The 19876-nt window shown below is 33.0% G+C and overlaps 3 protein-coding genes across 6 annotated transcripts; all 3 read right to left on the reverse strand.

Annotated features, from left to right (window-relative positions):
• Positions 1 to 4058: 4058 nt before the first annotated feature.
• LOC8287407 (probable E3 ubiquitin-protein ligase RHB1A) lies at positions 4059 to 6681 on the reverse strand. Its single transcript, XM_002509786.4, has 5 exons — positions 6460 to 6681; positions 5989 to 6124; positions 5143 to 5575; positions 4884 to 4993; positions 4059 to 4786 (listed from the first exon to the last, which is right to left on the reverse strand). Exons 2-5 carry the CDS (start codon positions 6052 to 6054, stop codon positions 4757 to 4759), a joined length of 639 nt encoding a protein of 212 aa, XP_002509832.1. The 5' UTR covers positions 6055 to 6124; positions 6460 to 6681; the 3' UTR covers positions 4059 to 4756.
• A 1957-nt stretch (positions 6682 to 8638) lies between these two features.
• Positions 8639 to 12377, reverse strand: LOC8287408. 2 transcript variants are annotated; one of them, XM_048375084.1, is made up of 7 exons: positions 12359 to 12377; positions 10942 to 11332; positions 9924 to 10065; positions 9701 to 9831; positions 9297 to 9359; positions 9123 to 9191; positions 8639 to 9012 (listed from the first exon to the last, which is right to left on the reverse strand). In XM_048375084.1, the coding sequence occupies exons 2-7, from the start codon at positions 11131 to 11133 to the stop codon at positions 8929 to 8931; spliced, it is 681 nt and encodes a 226-aa protein (XP_048231041.1). In that variant the 5' UTR covers positions 11134 to 11332; positions 12359 to 12377; the 3' UTR covers positions 8639 to 8928. The 2 variants fall into 2 exon arrangements, with proteins under 2 accessions (XP_048231041.1, XP_015584290.1); XM_015728804.3 differs by lacking the exon at positions 12359 to 12377 and adding an exon at positions 12098 to 12348.
• Positions 12378 to 14353: 1976 nt separating this feature from the next.
• Positions 14354 to 19061, reverse strand: LOC8287409 (serine/arginine-rich splicing factor SR45a). 3 transcript variants are annotated; one of them, XR_001534882.3, is made up of 8 exons: positions 18883 to 19061; positions 18079 to 18103; positions 17888 to 17971; positions 17620 to 17728; positions 16735 to 16884; positions 16481 to 16615; positions 15962 to 16025; positions 14789 to 14947 (listed from the first exon to the last, which is right to left on the reverse strand). XR_001534882.3 is itself a non-coding variant. In XM_002509788.4 (7 exons), exons 2-7 carry the CDS (start codon positions 18099 to 18101, stop codon positions 14763 to 14765), a joined length of 615 nt encoding a protein of 204 aa, XP_002509834.1. In that variant the 5' UTR covers positions 18102 to 18103; positions 18883 to 19060; the 3' UTR covers positions 14354 to 14762. The 3 variants fall into 3 exon arrangements, 2 of the variants coding, with proteins under 2 accessions (XP_002509834.1, XP_015571813.1); XM_002509788.4 differs by lacking the exon at positions 16481 to 16615 and having other exon boundaries at positions 14354 to 14947; positions 18883 to 19060; XM_015716327.3 differs by lacking the exons at positions 14789 to 14947; positions 15962 to 16025 and having other exon boundaries at positions 16477 to 16615.
• Between the last annotated feature and the right edge of the window lie 815 nt (positions 19062 to 19876).

The raw sequence follows: 19876 nt of genomic DNA on the forward strand, positions 1-19876 counted from the left end.
AGTCTAATTAGCCAATGATCCAAATAAACGCATACATGATTATATACTATTAAAATAAACCAACAGTTCACTCACAACTCTACACATAGTTAAATTAATCCTCCAACTAGTTTACTAGCAAAGTTTTCATAATTTTTAACAGATCAAATTAAAATATAAGGTATAAAATATATTATTACGAAGAGTCTAGAATTCCAAATAATTTAAAATACAAAAGTTAAGATTTAATTACAATAAGTCTGAAAGGAAAAGGGAAGTCGGGCTACAAAAAGAAGTCGGTGGAGAACCTAGCTGTCACTTGAAAAATTTAAAATTGAGACTGTCAGTCTCGGGAGTGAGTTAAAATCAAATATCTAAAGTAAAGCATCCATAAATATACATATGCAATAGTTGATAAAATAATGTAGAACATTATAAAATAATAAGTACGTGTCATAACATAATTTAAAAATAAATAATTTTTAATTCATAAGGGATTAGCACTTCAAAAAAACCTTAACCTCAATACTAGTAGCTATTTGGCTTTCTTATTCCAATAGGATTGGAGTCTAGAGAGCGAAGCTCAACCAGGGTCCTTAAATCCAACATGGTCTCTTGATTTTCAATATAGCCGGCGCCCAGACAGCAACGCTCAACTAGAGACCTTTCCTCCGGCAATCAATTCTCACAGCGCAGAAAGTTATACTCAACCAGGGCAAATTTCAAAAATATTCTTTTGCTTCCTGCCTCTGATTAATACCGGTGCACACACGGTCATGATGCAACCCATCAGGTGGCATATTCTACTGTCGTCTCATCCTGAGTCAATATGAAATCATAATATTAACAATATGAAAAATGATATAAATAGCAAACAATTTAATTATTGTTCAATAATTTATTAAATAATACTGAAAAACACATAAACTTAATTAATTAGGTAAATAGTAAATAGATAATTAATTCCATAAATCGATTATTTAGATGAATAATAAATTAGATAATTAATAAATAAATAATTTAAATTTATGAATCATTTAATTAAATATAAAATAAGAAATAATAAAAATTTTAAAGTAATATCCATCGTAACAATATATATACACGATGATAATAATATACGTAATAATTATTAATAAAAATGCTATAAAATTTGGCATGGCACATATGTAGATGATATATGATTTTAACTCACAGTTTTGTCGCGCTCCGCAGTCTGCTCCTATGCCTCGGATGGAGCCGGCTATACTGACGAATTATCTATTCACGAAAATAACTTAATTAATAAGATATTCATAATTTTTTATAGACCTGGACTCCTAGATTAGATTGTCTAAGAAATTCTACCGAAAATTCGGCAGAATTTTTTCTAAAATATGAACGTTTACCTCCTTTATAACGGGTCCAGAGCCTGCTAGAAATAATTCAAATATTTCACAATTATTTAATGGGAGTTGGGCCACCCAAACTGCATTATTTTCCAACTTTGCAACACAACTCAAATCACAATACAAAATTAACAGTCTCGCAAAGTAATAATATTATTCACGACACAATTATTTTCTCGCATTTAATTTAATTAATCACAGCTTCAATTTACACAATAAAATAGTAATTCCTTCTATAATTAATCTGCAATATTTCTAGGATCAAGCTATTAATTAATTAAATAATTTAATTAATTATTAATAACTAACAATTGATACATCAAAAATTTTCTAATTATTTTAAAATAATTTTCAAGGTCTAAATAAAATTATACCAAGTCGAAATCCAAAATTCTGCGAAAAACACTAGGGTCCAAAAGTTGGTACCGCCAACAGTGTTGGATTTCGAATCCGGAGATATCTATGCAAAGCTTGAGTTGCGAGGAGTTTAGAAACACCAAAACCATTGCCTAATCCTTGCTGGAAGCCGCTAGATCGCGGTGAGAAGGGAGTTGCTCCGGTGATACTCTCCTGAGGCTGCTGGCGGAGGAAAAACGGCGGGGAGGAGCTGGTTTAGGGTTGTCAACGGTGGGGAGCTTGATTCCAGCGTCAGACAGGCGAGAGGGCAATGATAGGTGGTTGTTCTTGCGGTGGCAGCGAGGGAGGAAATATTCCTTCCTCCAACTCGTCATCGACAACAAGAAATGAGAAGAAGAAGACGACACTAGCAAAGGAGGAGAAAAAAGAAGTTTGCGGCAGTGAATATAAATAAAATTGACTACTTTTTTAATTACAAATCACGAGTATTATATTTTATTTGAATATTAATATATATAAATATAATTATATATTAACTGACAAATTGTTGTCATCATTTATTATAATTATAAGCCTAAATGTAGTATATTAATTACATTATTACTCGTCATTTTAAATATAATTAAAGATTCTTAAAAATATTAAAAATATTTTATTGAATTTGATTGCAATATTTTTGAAATTATGTCATTTATTAAAATAATTTATAATCAAACTTATAATAATAGTTCATTCGATGTACACATAAATTTTATCATTTTGTATCAATGATTTTTTTTTTCTTTAAAAATTAAAATAAAAAAATTAATTTCATTCCTTTGTGTTTCAAAGTGGAATCAACAAAATGAAAACTTTGATTGTATTTTAATAAGTTTGAACAAAATATATAAATTAAATAGGGAATCACAACTTGTTTTGTAGAAAGAAAACGATCTTGGTTATTCTTTTAATTGCTGATTATCGTCCAAATTTCATTGAGGGACAGGTAATTATAATTTCAAAAACATGAAAATAGAGTTAGATTATTATGATTTTGAATATTTTTCTTTTATTTATGACCGGAATGATAACTCTTCAACTTTATTGTTATGAGAAGATAAGAGCCCCTAAAATTCTATTATATCATTTATTAAGTTTTCCTATGGATAAATATTTTTTATTGTTTAAGTAAGATACTCAAATTATACATCATTTATTCAATGATTAAATACAAATACAAAAGAGCCAAAATTCTTTTTAAAATTAATGACGTAGCTCGATTAATCTATTGATAAGATTAATTATGTATTTTTAAATTTTTTTTTTTTTTCTGGCAGTGTAAAATATAAAAAGATTAAAAATTAAATAAAAATACATATCTTTATATTTATGTCTTTATCGCATGTATACTAATAACAAATTCATAAGAAATAAAAATTGTTTTTGCATTATTTCAAGTTTTCAAGAAATACATACTTATAAGATTAGAAAAGTTTTATTTGCTTTAAATGATTATTTGTTCTCATATAAATATGCAGCCTTCTTAAACTACCTGTTTACAAGGTATTTTTTATTATTATTTTAGACAAGAAAAGAAAAAAGAAAAATTATTCATATATTACAAAGAAAAAGTCTTCATTCTCAAAAAAAGAGTCCTGCCCGGATCAGGACATATGTGATGGGCTCTTTATGTAAAATCGACCCACCTCCGTTCATCTTGTTCCACGAAGACCCAGCTCAGGAAAGCTTTCTTCTTCTTGTTATTATTATTATTATTGTTGCTGTTCTTTTTTGCTTTTTACAGATTACAATACAAACTCTCTTTATTCTTTTAATTCTCCATTAATCCATTAAATTACATAAGTAGTCCATTATCATTAGTCACATTAAAATTTCAAAGTTGCAGTGTAAATACACAAATAAACACCTATAATTTCTTACTTTTCTGATTGAAGAGAGAGAAGCAAATCTTTCAAATTTGATGCCCTAACCAGTTGCATCATAGAACATGTTCTCTGCCCAAAAAAGCTTTTCCCGTAGTTATTTAAATGGTATTAAAAAGAGCATAAAGATGAAAGTTGCTCCACAAATAACTGTTTACCCGCTCATTAAGTGAGAATCTTCTGTAGCAGGCAGGTCCAATTATTAGAATCTCTTCTGAAACAAGAGGAAAATAGTCATTCCCTGGTGTATTAAATTTCTTGTATCTAACAGAGGTGGAAAAGGAAAAAAAAAAAATGAAAGAAAAAAGGATGTATGCATTTTAAATCAATGTCAATACACCAAGTAACTTGCATTTGCAAGTTCCCATGTCAACTGCAGTAAACTGAAGGCTTCAAAATGTGGTGGATATCATTATCAGCAAATCAACAAAACCAAACCTTCATGTAAAAATTGGACCGAGTATTATATACATAAATCATCCAGAAAAACAATGACTCCTTTTTTCATCCTTCCTTACACTGACCATGTAACCCCACAAGCAGATAAAATGAAGACAACAGTAACAGCCATACGTCGTTTACATAAACAGTTAAAAAGAAAGAAGCAACTGTCATCGGTATTCAATTTGCAAACTGTAGAAAAGCTATACTGTGAGAGAGGGGAATGAAGGGGAGAACCCAACTGTTGACTTCTTTCTGTGGGCAATAACAAAATATTTGGTCAAACTATGTGATTTCAGGCATTATATCACCTGCACTATTTTGAAACAAGTACGGAAGCAATGGACAAAAGGAATGGTGTAGGATGAGCTGCTCCCTATTGTCATTTCTATTTCTTCCCTCCAATCCCCCTCTCCTCTTCTCTTTTTTTTCCCCCTATTTTTTTCCTTCCCCATTTTCTTTTTCCTGCAAAAATTAACACATTCTGCATTGACATGGCACTGAGACTTTAAAAAAATAAAACGAATAGCTGCAGCCAAATCTGTGGCAACCATTGAAGAGTCGCTGCAACAGAACTTAAAACTTTTGTGCATTTCTATATTTTCGCTTCTCATACTTAAATTTCAAACAGCTAGGAACTTGATCAAGGTTGAAATTTCTGCTTAACCACTAATCAAGAGGAGGATCAATTATCATCTCCTGCATTTCCAGAAAGCAAAACATGCTGTTACCCATCAATGCTAATGGAAGATATTATCAGATCAAATGATCAGTGAATAAACTTTACTAGGCAAACCTTATCACAAACAGGACACGTGTCACTTCTTTCCATCCATTCAAGAATGCATGATAGGTGAAAATGGTGCTCACATTTTGTGGTTATTTTTGGATTCTCCGCATCATACTCTGCAGAGAGCAGAAGAAAGCTTAGATGATGCATCAGTACCAGCACAACAAAAAGTAGAATACGCCTAAAACAACCAAAAGGAAGTAATTTTATTACAATAAGAAGCATACAACTTGCAAGAGATGAAAAGAAAATATGGTAACATTACCTTCTAGACAAGTGGGACAAACATCCTCTTCCTCTGTTGCAGAAACAAGAAGCTCAACTGACTTTGAGAATTCAACTTCTAGCTCCTTTGCTGAATCAAGTTCTAAATTAGTTTGTGCCTTACAGTCCGGCTCTTTCACATCCTCACACTTAATTGAAGTTTCTCGAGTATTAGTATAGGTTGTTTCTTGAACAGAACCAGAATTTGTTGTTTGCACTGTTCCATCATCTTTATCAGAAGAAGTTTCCTGAGCCCCTTGTGGTGTTTGGGGACATCCTATAGCCATTTCAAATGGGATAGGAGGAGGGGGTGGCCTATAAGCATCAGGGACTGATGTGTCAAGGTTTGTATCAACCAGGAGTCCTGTTGAGAGGGTAGCCACAGAACCATGGCGAGATGATAGCGGGACATGCTCTTCTGATGCTCTAGGGTACTGCAGAAGGAGTGAGAATTCCTAGTAATTACTATAACAAATAACATATCCAATTTCTTTACTCTCAGAGGGCCATAACTGAGCAACTGAATCCATTGTATCAAGAATTAACACAACGAGATATCTAGCAATAGATTGAGTTTCTTTCTCTGAGCATGAGGGAATTGACCACCAAGTCAAAATGAAATAATAACAGTGCATACAGTATCTCAACTGGTTTCTAATGCTCTCCGAGCAGCACCTACTAGCTGAACACACTAACGCTAGACAATTTTTATTCTTTTTTTCTCAAAATAACCTTAACATTCACAATAAGAAAGACGGTATACATATATTTCCAACGGAGACAAAACACAATTAAAAGAAACAAAGCATCTAATCAAAACAAGAGAAGCAAAGAGTAAAGTACTGACATAATAATAAGCAGGTGCACTATTTATTTCAGCTCCCTTAGAGGAACAGCAACAGCAACCTCCCATTATCCTTTTACTTTATCTCCAATATCCCATCTAAAATTTTACTCATTTTTGCTGCCCCATAAACTGCTACCTGCTATCCACAACAAACTTTATCAACTCTATTAAAACAATCCAATAAAAATTCTAAAAACCTATTAAAAAACACATCTGAAGATATAAAAGACCATCGATTAAATCCCAATAAAACCCTAGTGAAACTCACACGAAACTGTAGCAATCAATCAAAATTCAAGAGCAATAAAACCCAATAAGTGAAATTTTGTTTTTCTAAATTGTAAAATGAAACTAATAAATATACATCTAATCTGTTTGAGCTCATAAATAAATAATCAAATAACAGTAAGTGATCAAAATTACAGCTATAACAAATACAAAAAAAAAAAAAAAAAAAAAAGGAAACAGTACCTGATTTGATTGAAATTTTGATGAGACTTTGAAGTGCAATAGGAACTGAAAACTGAAAAGAAATGAAGAAATAAAAAAGGAATCGAATTGGGTATTGTTTTATGAATAGTTTTGAATATGGAGAGCCTTAAAAGAGGTTTCTCTTTGACAGAGAGAGCGAGAGAGAGAAAGAGAGGCGTTCTTTTGTGTGCAAGAGAATGACTTTCACTGAAAAAGGAAGACTTTTTTTTTGCCAATCATGCTGCATTAGTATTATTTTTAACTTAATTAGATAATCTTCTTCTTAATAAATTATAAAGTTATCTAATAAACAATTATATCACCTCCTCTTCGTACAAGATGACTTGAGGTTGTTGTTTAATGTTGAAAAATTAATTTTAAATTTACAATTTAATAAATTAAAATCTTTATAATGTTTTTTTTAAAACTTTTGAAATAAACACCAATATACTTATTTTTTTAAAAGTAATTTCGAAGGAACCCATATTGTTTTAAAATATTTCATTTCAAAACTAATTGCTAATGATGTTTCTTTGACAAGATTTAAATATAAATATAGTGGCATAAATGTATATCTTTTTAATCCTTGAGAGGATAACAATATTTAAAGCATTGATAATAAAACTCTAAAGATAAATAAAAGACAAAATGGTTGCTGACTTTCTGTTAAAACAGATATGCAAGAAAAACAAAGTAGGTTAGAGTTGTATACCAAATCATTTTTATCCTTTTCCTTCTATTTCAAAATTGGATATCACCCAACTGGCTGTACCATGTTCACAGATCTTTAAAAGAAAAATTAGATATCACCTAAAATACAATAAGGATTTAATTCCCTTTTATCAAAATTCATTTCATACTCTCCTCATCACCCTGTCTCTTTTCTTTTACTCTCTCTTTTTTCAGAAAAGAGATTCCATATACTGAAATTCTGTAATGAATTTTGTTTTCTGAGAAAGACCCATATGTTAGGCTTACTCATCATCCAACATGCAGAATGCTAAGATGGATTATTGGACAAAGATCTTCCACAAGATTGGGCTGGCCTAAATGATGACATCGTTGTTTGTGCAAGGAACCCTGGATGCGGGCTGTCAGAATGGAAAATGGGCTGTGAATTCATGGGTCTCCAATTCTTCCTCCTTTTTTCTTTTTCAATGTTTAAATCGAGAGCAAAAGAAAAGTTGCTTTCTTTCACAATATATATAGGGATTATGTCGGAGATAATAAGAGCAGAGCAATGGGAAGGACACGATATGATTACAAATTATCTTAGAAATTTCACGACCAGTAATAATCTAAAATTGCAATTGATTGTTTTATTTCGTTGATATCATTAACATTCTTTTCCAATGAAAAGTCCACAAATAGTTTTCATAATTTAGGCGCATAATAGTTTCATCTAACAATTCTTTATAAATTGGTATTTGGTAGAACATGATAAAAGTTTTTTTAAAATAGTGTTGAGTTTTATTTGGATAAGATTTTCTAGTCTATTCAAATAATTTATGAATTAAGAGAATGCACAATAAGATAAAATAAACGGCTACCAAAAGAAATCTAGAAAAGCAAAAGGTAAAGAAAACACCTTTGGTATAAAATCTTTGCCCGTAGCCAATAGTGGCTTAAAAACAAAAAAGGGTCAGAATGGCATTGACTTTTTAGCAGCGACCAAAAGCAAGCTAATAATAATACCAGCAGCGTTGTGTCGTTTTTGATTTGATTTTGAAATATAAACAACACCCGAGCACGGCAAGTAAGAGGTGACACTAGAGGACCAGACGACGCTTTCTTTTTAGGGTACACTACATAATTCACAGAAACGTCCTGTCCCACAAGTCTCCATCACCCCCAAACTGTTTAAGTAAAAAAACAATATCATTATACAGTACAACACCAAATTCCAGCCTGGCCTTTTCACCAACACTACCGTATTATTTAAGGTACTTTCCGCGACACCTTCCCTACTTGCCCATCATCATTATTATCTCAACTGAGTTGAGGCCAACTCCATGGGTATCTAAACGCCCAAGCAATTAACTTCATTTGTACAAATAAAGGCGAGTTATGGATGATGTTTAGATTTTCTATTTACAGTTGAAGACAGATAGCAACACTGATAAGAATTTGAACAGTGCATATTTCCTATCCCTTACTTTACAAATGTACAGAGCTTCAGTTGCAAAGAGAAGTTCCAAGATTAAAAATTGCTGAAATTCAGCAATTAATTACCATGTTTTTACTTCGTTAAGTCTTATATATATAGAGAGAGCACTCCCAGCCAGCTAATAATGGATGGATACCTTGAATAAGCCCAACTAAATGTTACATGGTTAGGAACTGAGGAGAAATGTGTGCGCGCGTCAATGTAACTATTCTCCCATATCAATATATGATCAATCTAATCTAGACGTTAGAGTTCATTCATATACATACGTAATTACATAAAGCCTCCAGTATTCAGCATTCTCACTCTGTTGGTTTGTCGGCTGGTTTCAGTTTTTTTGCTGCATGTGCAAATTCTGCAATCACTCGCACCTCATCCACCGGCGGCTGCAACAATTACAAATATCAAATTTACAGGATGATAGAGCGACATAGGTTTTCCCCCCTTATTCTCAATCTGCTAATGTATAAACATGCATGGCCAAGAAAAAAGAGACCTGTGAAATAAAATGTTTCTGCACGGCATTAAGCATTTGCTCCCTTGATGCATCCGAATGGATACCCACCTAATTTACAATTTGAATAACACAGAATTTATAATATTATTCTAGAACTTGTGAATTTTGATTAAAAAATAAATAAACAGATGGAATGGCCAAGTGATAACTCACAAGGTTGAATCGCCTGCAATATCTTCGTAATGATTCTGTTCCTAGTTTTGCCAAGTTCACCTTCTGAATATCCACATAAATTATCCAACATGTTAATATCACTTTTTGCAAAGTTCTAAATTGTGCATGTTACTGGCAAAGTATAACCACGTTTCTAAGAGAGAAGCACCAAAATCAAACATCAAAATTTAGTAAGAAGATAAAGAAAAAGATGTCCAGTAGTCTGAATGATAGCTACAATGACAAAAGCCCGAGTATGCACAACTCTTTTTGCTTCGAAATAACCAGCCAGTTTTTCCAGTTCCACACAATAGTAATACAAGCTGACTATGTATCAAATTTGTGGCTCAATTGTTCGACAAGAATTGACCAAGAACCCAAAGCTTGAAATATCCAAACCTTACCAGTTGGGGTGGGTGAATAATCGACTGAACATCTCTGTAACTGCTACGACTTGTTGATTTTACTGATGGCATGCATGGTCTCATAGGCCGAACTCTTTGCTTGCTTATTTTGTGGAACTCACCGCCACTAGCTGCCCACAGATTATCAAGAATAAGAATAATATGTTATAGAACTAAACAACAAAAATGTTACTCAACTAATTCTGCAGTATTATCAACATACAGAAATCATGGTCTTTTTCACCCATGTCAGAGCCGCTGCTAGAATCAAAGTCATTATCCTCGTCCACTTCATTCCCAGTAGGATGTTCCAGCACACTCAATGCATTCCTTTGCAACTTAACTTCAACACCATTTTTCAAAACCTGAAAGTAATGCAAAATCAAATAGAGCAGTAATAAGCAAAATTAACCTGATTACACAATTGCACCATACTGTTTGTACTCTTATGATTCATAGAGTCAAAACATCACAATCTTTAGGCCCAATCAGGGCAAATAAATAATACAGTTCACAAGTTTCAGACCTCAAACAATTAACCTAGCTAATTTAGTACACAAATTTACCGTTAACGTTATGTTATGGTAGTTTGTACTTTCAGACCTCAACAAAATACTTCTAGCATGATTTGGCCACCTAATTAGAGATGCGAGAAAGCAAGAAATTGCTCCAAAGCTGAGACTGAAGAACTAGAACTCCCAAAACACATCACACATGATTTTAACGAAAAAATGGCATTTATAAAACAAGCTTGTGTTCTATATAGAGAATGTTTCTGTCAAATTTACGCATTGTTGCCACAAGTAAACACAAAATTATGCCCATGCAAAATTTTACAGTTGACAGTTACAAAAATCACCTAAAAAAGAAAAACCGTACAAAAGAATTTCGCCCACCAAATTCCCCAACTTAAAATAAAATAGTGAAAGAGGAAAACAAAAAACAAATCAGGGAAAGCAAATTCTGAGATCCTATAAATCAGATCATTAGCAATCCTGTTTCCATATAGAATACTTCTTTGTCCTGAATAGTATATTGAGATCTAACAGATATTGACTTCCTAAATATGTCTGAAGTAACTATGTCACCCATCTGTATTGGTTTAGTAGCAGTCTTCTATGATATGATCTATAAGATATAAAATTAACCTTCAATGGTGCAGAGAAAACAAAAGGTTCTGTTATATTATTGAATGACACTAGCAATAAGAAACAATAGGCAAGTTAACTAAAGTATGGTACCAGCCAATGCCAGCCTCCAAGACCAACCGCCTTTTTGACCACACCTTGCAAACCAACCAGTACAGATTTTGTTCTGTTGTTTCCAGTAACAATGACTTTGGTGTGTCTAGGAAGCACAGAGAGCTCTTCATCACCACTTTCCTCTCTAAACGGGGAAAGTAACCTAGAAGGATAAAGCTCCGTTTCTAGCATTTTTACCTCCAGAAATTCCGATTAAAAGAAACCCAGAATGTAAATGCCACTAAATTTTTTGATAGAAAGGTACACACAGTAAGCCACTACCCAAACCCTTGACATTTTGCAGGATAACCCATCATATCTAGGTAGAAAGAAGAATAATAGTTCTCAATTACTCTTCACTTTAGCAATTTCCAAGTTCCAACTTTTGTTCCTGGAAAAAGAAATTATAAAAGAAAAAAGCAGGATTAGATAAAATTTTAGATTCTTAATTGAGAGAGAGAGAGAGAGAGAGAGAGAGCTGATAAGAAAAAACTTCGAATGTCGAATAATCACTTTAGAGTCACGGACTAAGATTGAGCTCAATAAATGAACAGCTATTGATATCAGATCAAAATGGGTGTTTCTCATCAATCAAATTAAATACAAATAGACCAATATCAATCAATAATTTCTTAAAAAAATTATAACTACGATGATTTACTTATTAAATTTCAAGTGATTATGTAACCAATTTTAAACACAAGATCCTATCTTTTTTTCTTTTAGTTCCAAGAAACCCAATTTTGATTCCTTCAGTACAGTAAGCATAGCAGCGCAAAAAATCCAAATTTGGACATGTGAAGTTGCTCCATAACTACAATACCGAACAAACATATTTCAATTAAAAAAGAAAACATTTTTCGACAAAAATACAATTAAACAAGGAAAATTAGAAAAATAAGAAAGAAAATACTCAGCTCGTCTTCCAATTATACTCGAGCACAGCACTAAGCAGATTCATTAAATTGCTAAATTCAACTCAGTTGTTTTACTTATAACTAAACTATTCACCTAAATATTATTATAAAACAGTAAAAACGAAAATTCAATATAAGAAAACAATTTCAAAATTAGTCTTTCTCCATCTATATATATATTTGTGCACAGAAAGCTCTAGTGGGAGATGGGGAAGGAGTGAGAAATGTACAGTCTGTACCTTTAAGAAAAAACAGAGTGTAATGCCAGCGATTCGGATTGTTTCGGGGACTAGAAATCGGATTTTGGAGAATAAACAAATCGGATCTGAGAAGTGTATCTGATGGGGTTGAGCTAGTGTGAGAGAGAAAGATAGGAAAAAGAAAAAGGATATAAAAATTTTGAAAGTGAGAAGTGAAAAAATGCACAGCTTTTGAGAGAGAGAGAAAACAGATATCATTGAGAGAGAAAGAGCAAAAGCACACACACACTAAATGCTTACCAACTGCCATGGATACCAAACGACCTGCCATGTGCTGTACGGTCTCGACTTCTGCTACAGGCGATACCGGTTTACCGGTCATTATCATTAGGAAAAAGGAAAAAGCATCCTTTCCCTCCCAAGAGGAACGTTGAGATTTGTGCAATCTCTAATGGCTCGGCTCGGTGCAGCATTTATTTTTAATTTTTTGAATTTTAAGTTATATAATTTGTCGTATATGATAAAATCTGGGTACTGTAGCGCCGTGATTTTGTGGGCCCAGAGATTTGAAAACTGGGGCAAGCTTTAGCCAATGGAATGTGTTCACGTGTGTCGTGTTGTGCGTGTACAGAGCCTTAATTAATTAATTAATTAATTTGTTGTGTGCTGCTATTACTCATAATAATAATTTTAGATTTTTGCAATCCAGAAAAGGGTTCTTCTTTTCCTTTTTTCTGGCTAAGGCCTTGATTGTCATTTCTGAGACTCTTTTAATTTTTATATCATTTTTGTATTTGCTGACTATAATTACATCAGTCATCTCCTACTCCTCCTGATGTTGCAATCAGAATATTTATATATAATCATACCATGAAGGGGTAACTATTTTGTATTTTTTTTAAATCATTATAACTTCTATCTCTTACTGTTTTTTTTATATTTTTTTTTCATCTACAACTTGAATATGGATGATTTACTTAATGTAATTGTGACAAAGCAAATTAAAATGAATTAATCCTAGATGTAACCCAAATGATTCAGCTAAGTAAATTCAATCGAATCATGACTTGTTTCTATGCATGCATGTTTATTAACAGGCGACAAATTATGTGGTCCATATGTTTTCTATTTTCCATTTTAAGCTCTGCAAAACATGAATTATTAAATTGATACTCACCAATAACTTTGGCCACCTATCTAAATTAAGCAGCAAGAATTTTCAAATAAATAAATATAATATTAATTTTATGTTGCTGATCCTTAAGAAAGAAAACTGAAGGAATATACTGACAAAAAATTGGCAGATGAGTCGGAGATATTTAGCAGAAACATTGAATGTATACAAATAATCCGACAGCAAAATATTTTAAACGGTCAGGATTGGCAAACAATATCCAGCAGGAAGTGAGTTCACCTTCAGGGGCAATATGGTCATAAAAGAATAAAAAAGCCGAGCCAAGTAGCCGAACAAAAAGGGGAGTCAATGAAAACCGGTTACTTGAGAAAGAAAAGGAAAGTGACGTACACGTGTCAGAAACCAGCTGTCGGATCTTATCCGAGCAAGTTAAAATGTATTATTACAATACATTAGAACATTTTAATTTGAAAAATAAGAAAGAGAAAAACAGAATAGAGAATGAATAAATTTGAAATTGGGTTTGAAGTCCGGTGTTGCAGCTGGAGCGCACTCTAGAATCCCGCTTCCTGATTTTCGGATTCAAAGGCTGGACCCCACCTCTCACATGCTCTCATTTACTTTCCCTCTCTCTCTCTCAATTTCTCGTTTCCCTCCTTTTTCCCCTTTCTCGCTCGAGTAGATAATAATAATAATGTCTAAAATTCTGTGGAATAATAGTTCTTTCTGTAAATACAAAGTCTTTTCTGTTTATTAAATTGATTTTTTATCAAAATTAATGTTTATTTATTCTTTCAAAAACTAAAATATTTATCATCTATTAAGATTTGTAATTTTATTGTAATAAATAAATTTCAATAGATATTTCTACATCTATGATAGTACGTATGAATATAAAAATTATAAAGTATTGGTAATATTATGATATTTTATTTAATAATATCATTTAACAAGCTCCAATAAATTTTTATAGAACCATATTAGTACTCTAGAATAGCTCGCAAAAAAGACCTGTTTCATATAGGGCGCTAATTCTAAGCCATTTCAGCCATACCTCAATTCAGCTACCACCGTAGGGAGTAGAAACTAAAGTTATTAGGGAAAAGAATCTCCAATTTATTTGTTGGTTTTACAGATTTTATCAAGAGGAACAAGAAAAAGAAAAGGAAAAACTGAGAAAACATTATATACATAAGTTACGAATTTACAATTGCAAACAACAATACGCTGAGAACAGCAAAATACTCGGTATTTTCAGGGAACACAATGTACAGCGTCTTATATGAAGAACTGGTCGGATCCATTTCCATCTTCTGACTAGAAGTTTTTATCCAAGATGAGTAAACAAAATGTCTCCAGCACTACAGTGACATTGCCATTCGCAATAGCAGAAGATATTCTTGCATTAAACTTAACATAAACAAGTTGCCATAATAACTCTAGGCTATATTAAGATACATACAAACCAGGAAGAGATTGATTCAATACATACGTGCACAGAAATCCACATGAAGTTTGATGAGCAAGGAGGTATTGGAGATGCGAATTTCAATAATTGAAATTCTTGGTCTATCTACGGTAGTCACGCTCAGCTGATAATGAACGATCCCTGTGCCTTCTGTATGAATCATAATCATCTCCCCTCCTACTATACGGAGAGCGTGACCTTCCACGCCGGTCTCTTGGATTATAATCCCTGTTTCTGTCATCCCATCGACGAGGTGAGAAGCTCCGGGACCGTCTGTAGCCACGTCCTGCACATTTTTTATGCCGATAAAAATATACCGGTTGATAAACTAGGAATCAGCTAACTGCAAGAAACAATTGTATGTCTTGATCTTTCATGGAAAAGCTAAGAATATGTTGCCAAGGGGCTAAGAAAATCAAGAAAAACTTCATTTTGCTCAACATTCTGGGCGAGTGAACTTGCATGCCATTCTGAAATTTTAGGGAGAGAGTCATTAGATAGCCAGATGCCAAGTCTTTCTAACCTATAAGTTGATCTATCTGCTGCAATGATCACTAAGAGACTGAATGACCAGCAGCAGGTGCTGGATTTGACAGGCCTGAATCTGTTTGGAAATTACAAAATAAAATTGCAAATTCCTAATGGACTGATGGCATGATTGTAACAGCAATTTTCACTTTTTTTTTTTGTAACCAGAGATATGATTAATATATATTAGTTGTTAGTGTTAGAAGGAATGGGGAATTTTTAGGTGGATCATTATGGATCCCACACTTTTTCTGGTTTTTTTACTCTATGGGAAATCAAACCCACAAGAGGTGGAGGGTCTCGAACTCGAGACCTCTACCACTGGGCAAGAGCCCCTACCAATCCAGTTAGGCCTAGATTGGTCAAGTATAGACAATCAACCAAGTTGAGTAAAGTGTTTGGCAATAAATTTATGCAAATATGCAATTTTCACATTGAACATAAGATTTACCAAATAATTATCCACATAGGGGTACATTTTCACTCTTGGTTACATGGCAGTGATGCTTGGCATTTAAGAGGGTTTACGAACGAGAATTCTTTGAAAGAAATGCTGAGCGAAACCAAATAGATTTAGTTTTAGTTTGTAGCAAGTAACAGATCATTTACTAAGAGATAAGAAACCCCCAAAACAGTAAAGATTTGTTTGTTTGCTTGTCTAACATAAGTTTCTACCATGACCACCAAGCTGCCTGAAATTTCGTACACAATCATCCAAGTTCAACTAATATAAGGATTCTTATGCAGATGTGAGACAAATTCCAGCACATACCTCGCCTCTCTCTCAGACCATGATATCTGCCCGGAGTTGGTGTCCTGCCACGCCTCCTTTTTGCCTACAATAAACACCAAAAACATCATGCTAGAGAAGCTTAGGAACAGAAACGAAAAAATAAAGAAGTCAACAATGTTAATAAATGAGGTCAATACATTCCACATACTGCTCTTTGAAACTCATTTACATTTCAAAGGTAACTGCATAATGCCACTTGGAATTGACGACAAAATCCGCACAACAGTCAGGACAGCTGCTAATTTTATTAGTGTCGTCCCAGATAATCTTGCTATCAAATTTGCGCAGACCAGTAGTCAAGACTCACAGAACAATTGTTGTTCATCGATTATTTTAGTTACTACATCAGTCTTCACTATAGTAATTATAATGCAATGAAAAATGATGCATTGGGTATAGTTTTCTGTCTCTAGGATCCTTCAATTACAAGACCAAAACAAATAAACAGCCAGGTCAGATACTATTATCAGCGAAGAAAAGGATTACAGGGCATACAACCCTCTGCAAAATAGTCGAATTTGAATCGATGTGTTTGACATGTCGATGCAGAACTCATGTCGTGATTCGTGAAGGAATAGGATCAACTGTTATGAGCTTAGAATTGTGAATTCGATGCAGTTACACATACAAGACCTGCTGCCAAAACGCATTAGGCAACATTTCTGAAGAAAAAAGAACTTCCAAACAACAATTATATTTAAACAATTCATTCTCCAGTATGTTTCTTTTTAAACCCTTTGATCAAACATTACCTTTTCCACTGTGATTAATCGTCCTTCAAGCACTGAACGATTCAAGTACTTGACACAGCGCTCAGCATCCTCTAATGTTTCCATGGTAACAAAAGCAAATCCACGGGATTCTCTGGTGCGAGGATCTGTTACCAGATGGCACTCCAGTACCTGAAACCGATGCTTAAATAAAGGTTCCTTTTTTTCTTTTTACCTTTTGCATACAAAAATTTAAAAGTACTGAAAGATAAAAACTTCCTTATAATCAAAGTAAACTAGTAACTTATGGGTTACTGTTTTCTTACACTACAAAGGTTGGTATTAGTAAGGACAGCTGGAATAGGCATTGATTAGTCAAAACAGAAACCTAATACATGGAAAGGGAAGGCCGAATCCATAAGGTCTAAAACTTATAAGAGTGTATCATATGGACGATCGCATGATTAATCATGCATATCAAAATTCACAACTGTATACCTGAAACAGTATCCCATAAAGCCTAATCATGTTGAAACTTCTCGTATTAGTTCCCATTAGCTCTGAAATACTACTTAATCTATTCTTATTTGATATAAAAAATTTGAACTGACACGTTTCAATTCTTAAAGCTGTTTAGATATGTGGATTGATCTAGAGAACATGAAGAAGACTGAACCAGTCATTCCCAATCCACCACTTGATGAGGCTTCAAAAATGTATTTTCAGTAATAAGTGTGACCCAGAAAGCGAACGGCCGCATTCATATTAAAATCCATAACACCTCAGAATTAGGAACCTCCTTCCAATTCAGAGATGCTACTGCTTTCTCCAAAACATCTCACTCGTTTTTAGATGAATCTTAAACAGCAAAATGTGCATAGCAACATTATCATGACACAGGAACTAACTTTGCAGGGATTACTATACCTTTCCTTCTTTCCCAAAATACTTCTCAAGGTCACCAGTTGTAACCCTGGTAGATAACCCAGTTACATACAAGTTATTTCCAGGGTTTGCTGCATCAACAGAACGACTCCTGGAGCAACAAAAACCAGCCAGTATTCAAAATTTTGATTTTGTACAGACATGCATACAGATGCACAAAGCAAGAGAAAGAAGCATGCAGTATGTACCGTAATGTATGAGTCATGAGACAGATAACAAACAACTAAAGCAAGAAGACTCAATCATATACCTGGATCGACTTCGACGAGACCTTGACAATGACCTCGATCGCCGAGCTTTAGCGGGTGAAATTGAGGCACGTGGTGAAGCGGACCTGGTATCATAATGAGCTCAAGTGTAACAAACTACTCATAATTTCAGCTAATTGGAAAGAACTGCAAATTATTAGAAAGGAGAAAAACCACAGTTTTGGGAACTCACCTCCCTTCCCTTGAGTATGGCATAGCTATAAAGACCCAAAAGGAAAAAGAATTCCAAATTTTAGTAACCATTCACCATTCCACTTAATATAATCAAATGCATAAATACACGCACACATATGTCAGAATCAATTTTTGGTTTCAAAGGCAGCCGTGATCTTTAGTTAAAATGCTACAAGAATTATTCCTTCTTGTATGGTTCAGTTTGGGTGTTAATACATACAAATGAAACACATACAGCTAAAAAGAAAATGCAAATTGCACAAAAAGAAAAAAAGAGAAAGTCTGGTCTGAGAGAAATAAAGCTCAAAACAACTGCAGACTTTAACTCTATCCGTGTTTGGAAAGTCTAGAAAAGCAAAGAATCCAATACAATTGAATTGTATTTAGTCAATACTCATGTGTCGAAAGGTTATACTTGCTAGAATTCAGTTCTTTCAGCTTAACAAAACAAGGCATTGAAATGCAAACATACAGAAAATGTCAAGATGTTGCAAGATTGACAATGAATAAATTCAATTCTTGCAATGCTTCATTCCAGACGAGGCCTGTAAGAACCTACGCAAAACAAAGCTACCAAACCAAGGAATACACGCAACCATTCCACATCATACAAAAACGACATCCAAATTCACAGCTTAAGCATGAATTTCACAGACCTAATTTGTCCCTACTTTGACACAAAAGATAAACTTTTAAGATAAAGATGACACTGTTCACATAGATCCAATTCCTGTAGCAGGAATATCTAAGGGATCTAATTATTTTTTAAGGGAATAAAGAAACGTATACAATTATGGTTTACCTTCAAATGCCGATTCCGATGAGTTAACTCGGATAACCCTAATGTATTGTTGCGATTGTTTCTGCTCAAAGAGAAGACTTCGATAAAGAAGCGGCCATTTGGTTACTGTTGCTTTCCTGTTTAGAATCACGTGATATGCACGTGGGCGTTGTTAGTTTGGACAAATACAAAACTTTCCCGTGTGATTAAACTTATTCTAGTACCTGGTAGCCGAGCAATTGACAGTGTTACTAATTAATAATTATAATTTTATAGTTAATAATATTGTTACACGTTTAATCATCGAGATATATATAAATTACTTTTTTAAAAATTTAATATCATTATTATTATTATTATTAAAGAATTCTATATACAAATAATAAATAATATATAGAGAGCCAACAAATTAAATCTATGAATAAATCATATTAAAGTGTATTTATAATTATATAGGCATCAAAATAAAGTCAAAATCTAATTCGGGATAATTGTTTTTCCTTTTCCATTTATGGCTTCACTTATTGCTACCAACTGGTATGTTCCCATTGGATAGGAGGAGCTAGCTGCCCTTGTGGTTAAGAGTTTATTGTTTTTCTTTTGTTCCGCTTTTAAATTTCTTTTTCTTTTTGCGCTTCAAAACTCACTCCTTATATATCAGTTTTTGTTTTTATAATTTTCTTTAATATTTTAACTTAAAATATAATATATTATTATGTCCACGTTGACTTGTGTGAATTCGTTACTGAGGGTGTTTTGTTTTAAAATTTCCTTTACTAATAGTTTAAAATATCAATTATTATAATATTTAATATTGTTAATTATGGTTTTCTTTTTATTTTTTAAAAATGATAAGTAATTACTTATAAATTTGGAGTTGGAAGATGTGAAATTGAAAACATTAAATATTGCGTTGATAAATTAAAATATTAAAGAATTTTTATTTTTTAACTTAATTAATTTTTATAATAGTTTAATTTTTATTTTCAGTAATATTTATTATTTTTTTAGAATT

The sequence above is a fragment of the Ricinus communis genome, chromosome 5 (assembly GCF_019578655.1).
Source record: "Ricinus communis isolate WT05 ecotype wild-type chromosome 5, ASM1957865v1, whole genome shotgun sequence".
Taxonomy (NCBI): Eukaryota; Viridiplantae; Streptophyta; class Magnoliopsida; order Malpighiales; family Euphorbiaceae; genus Ricinus; species Ricinus communis.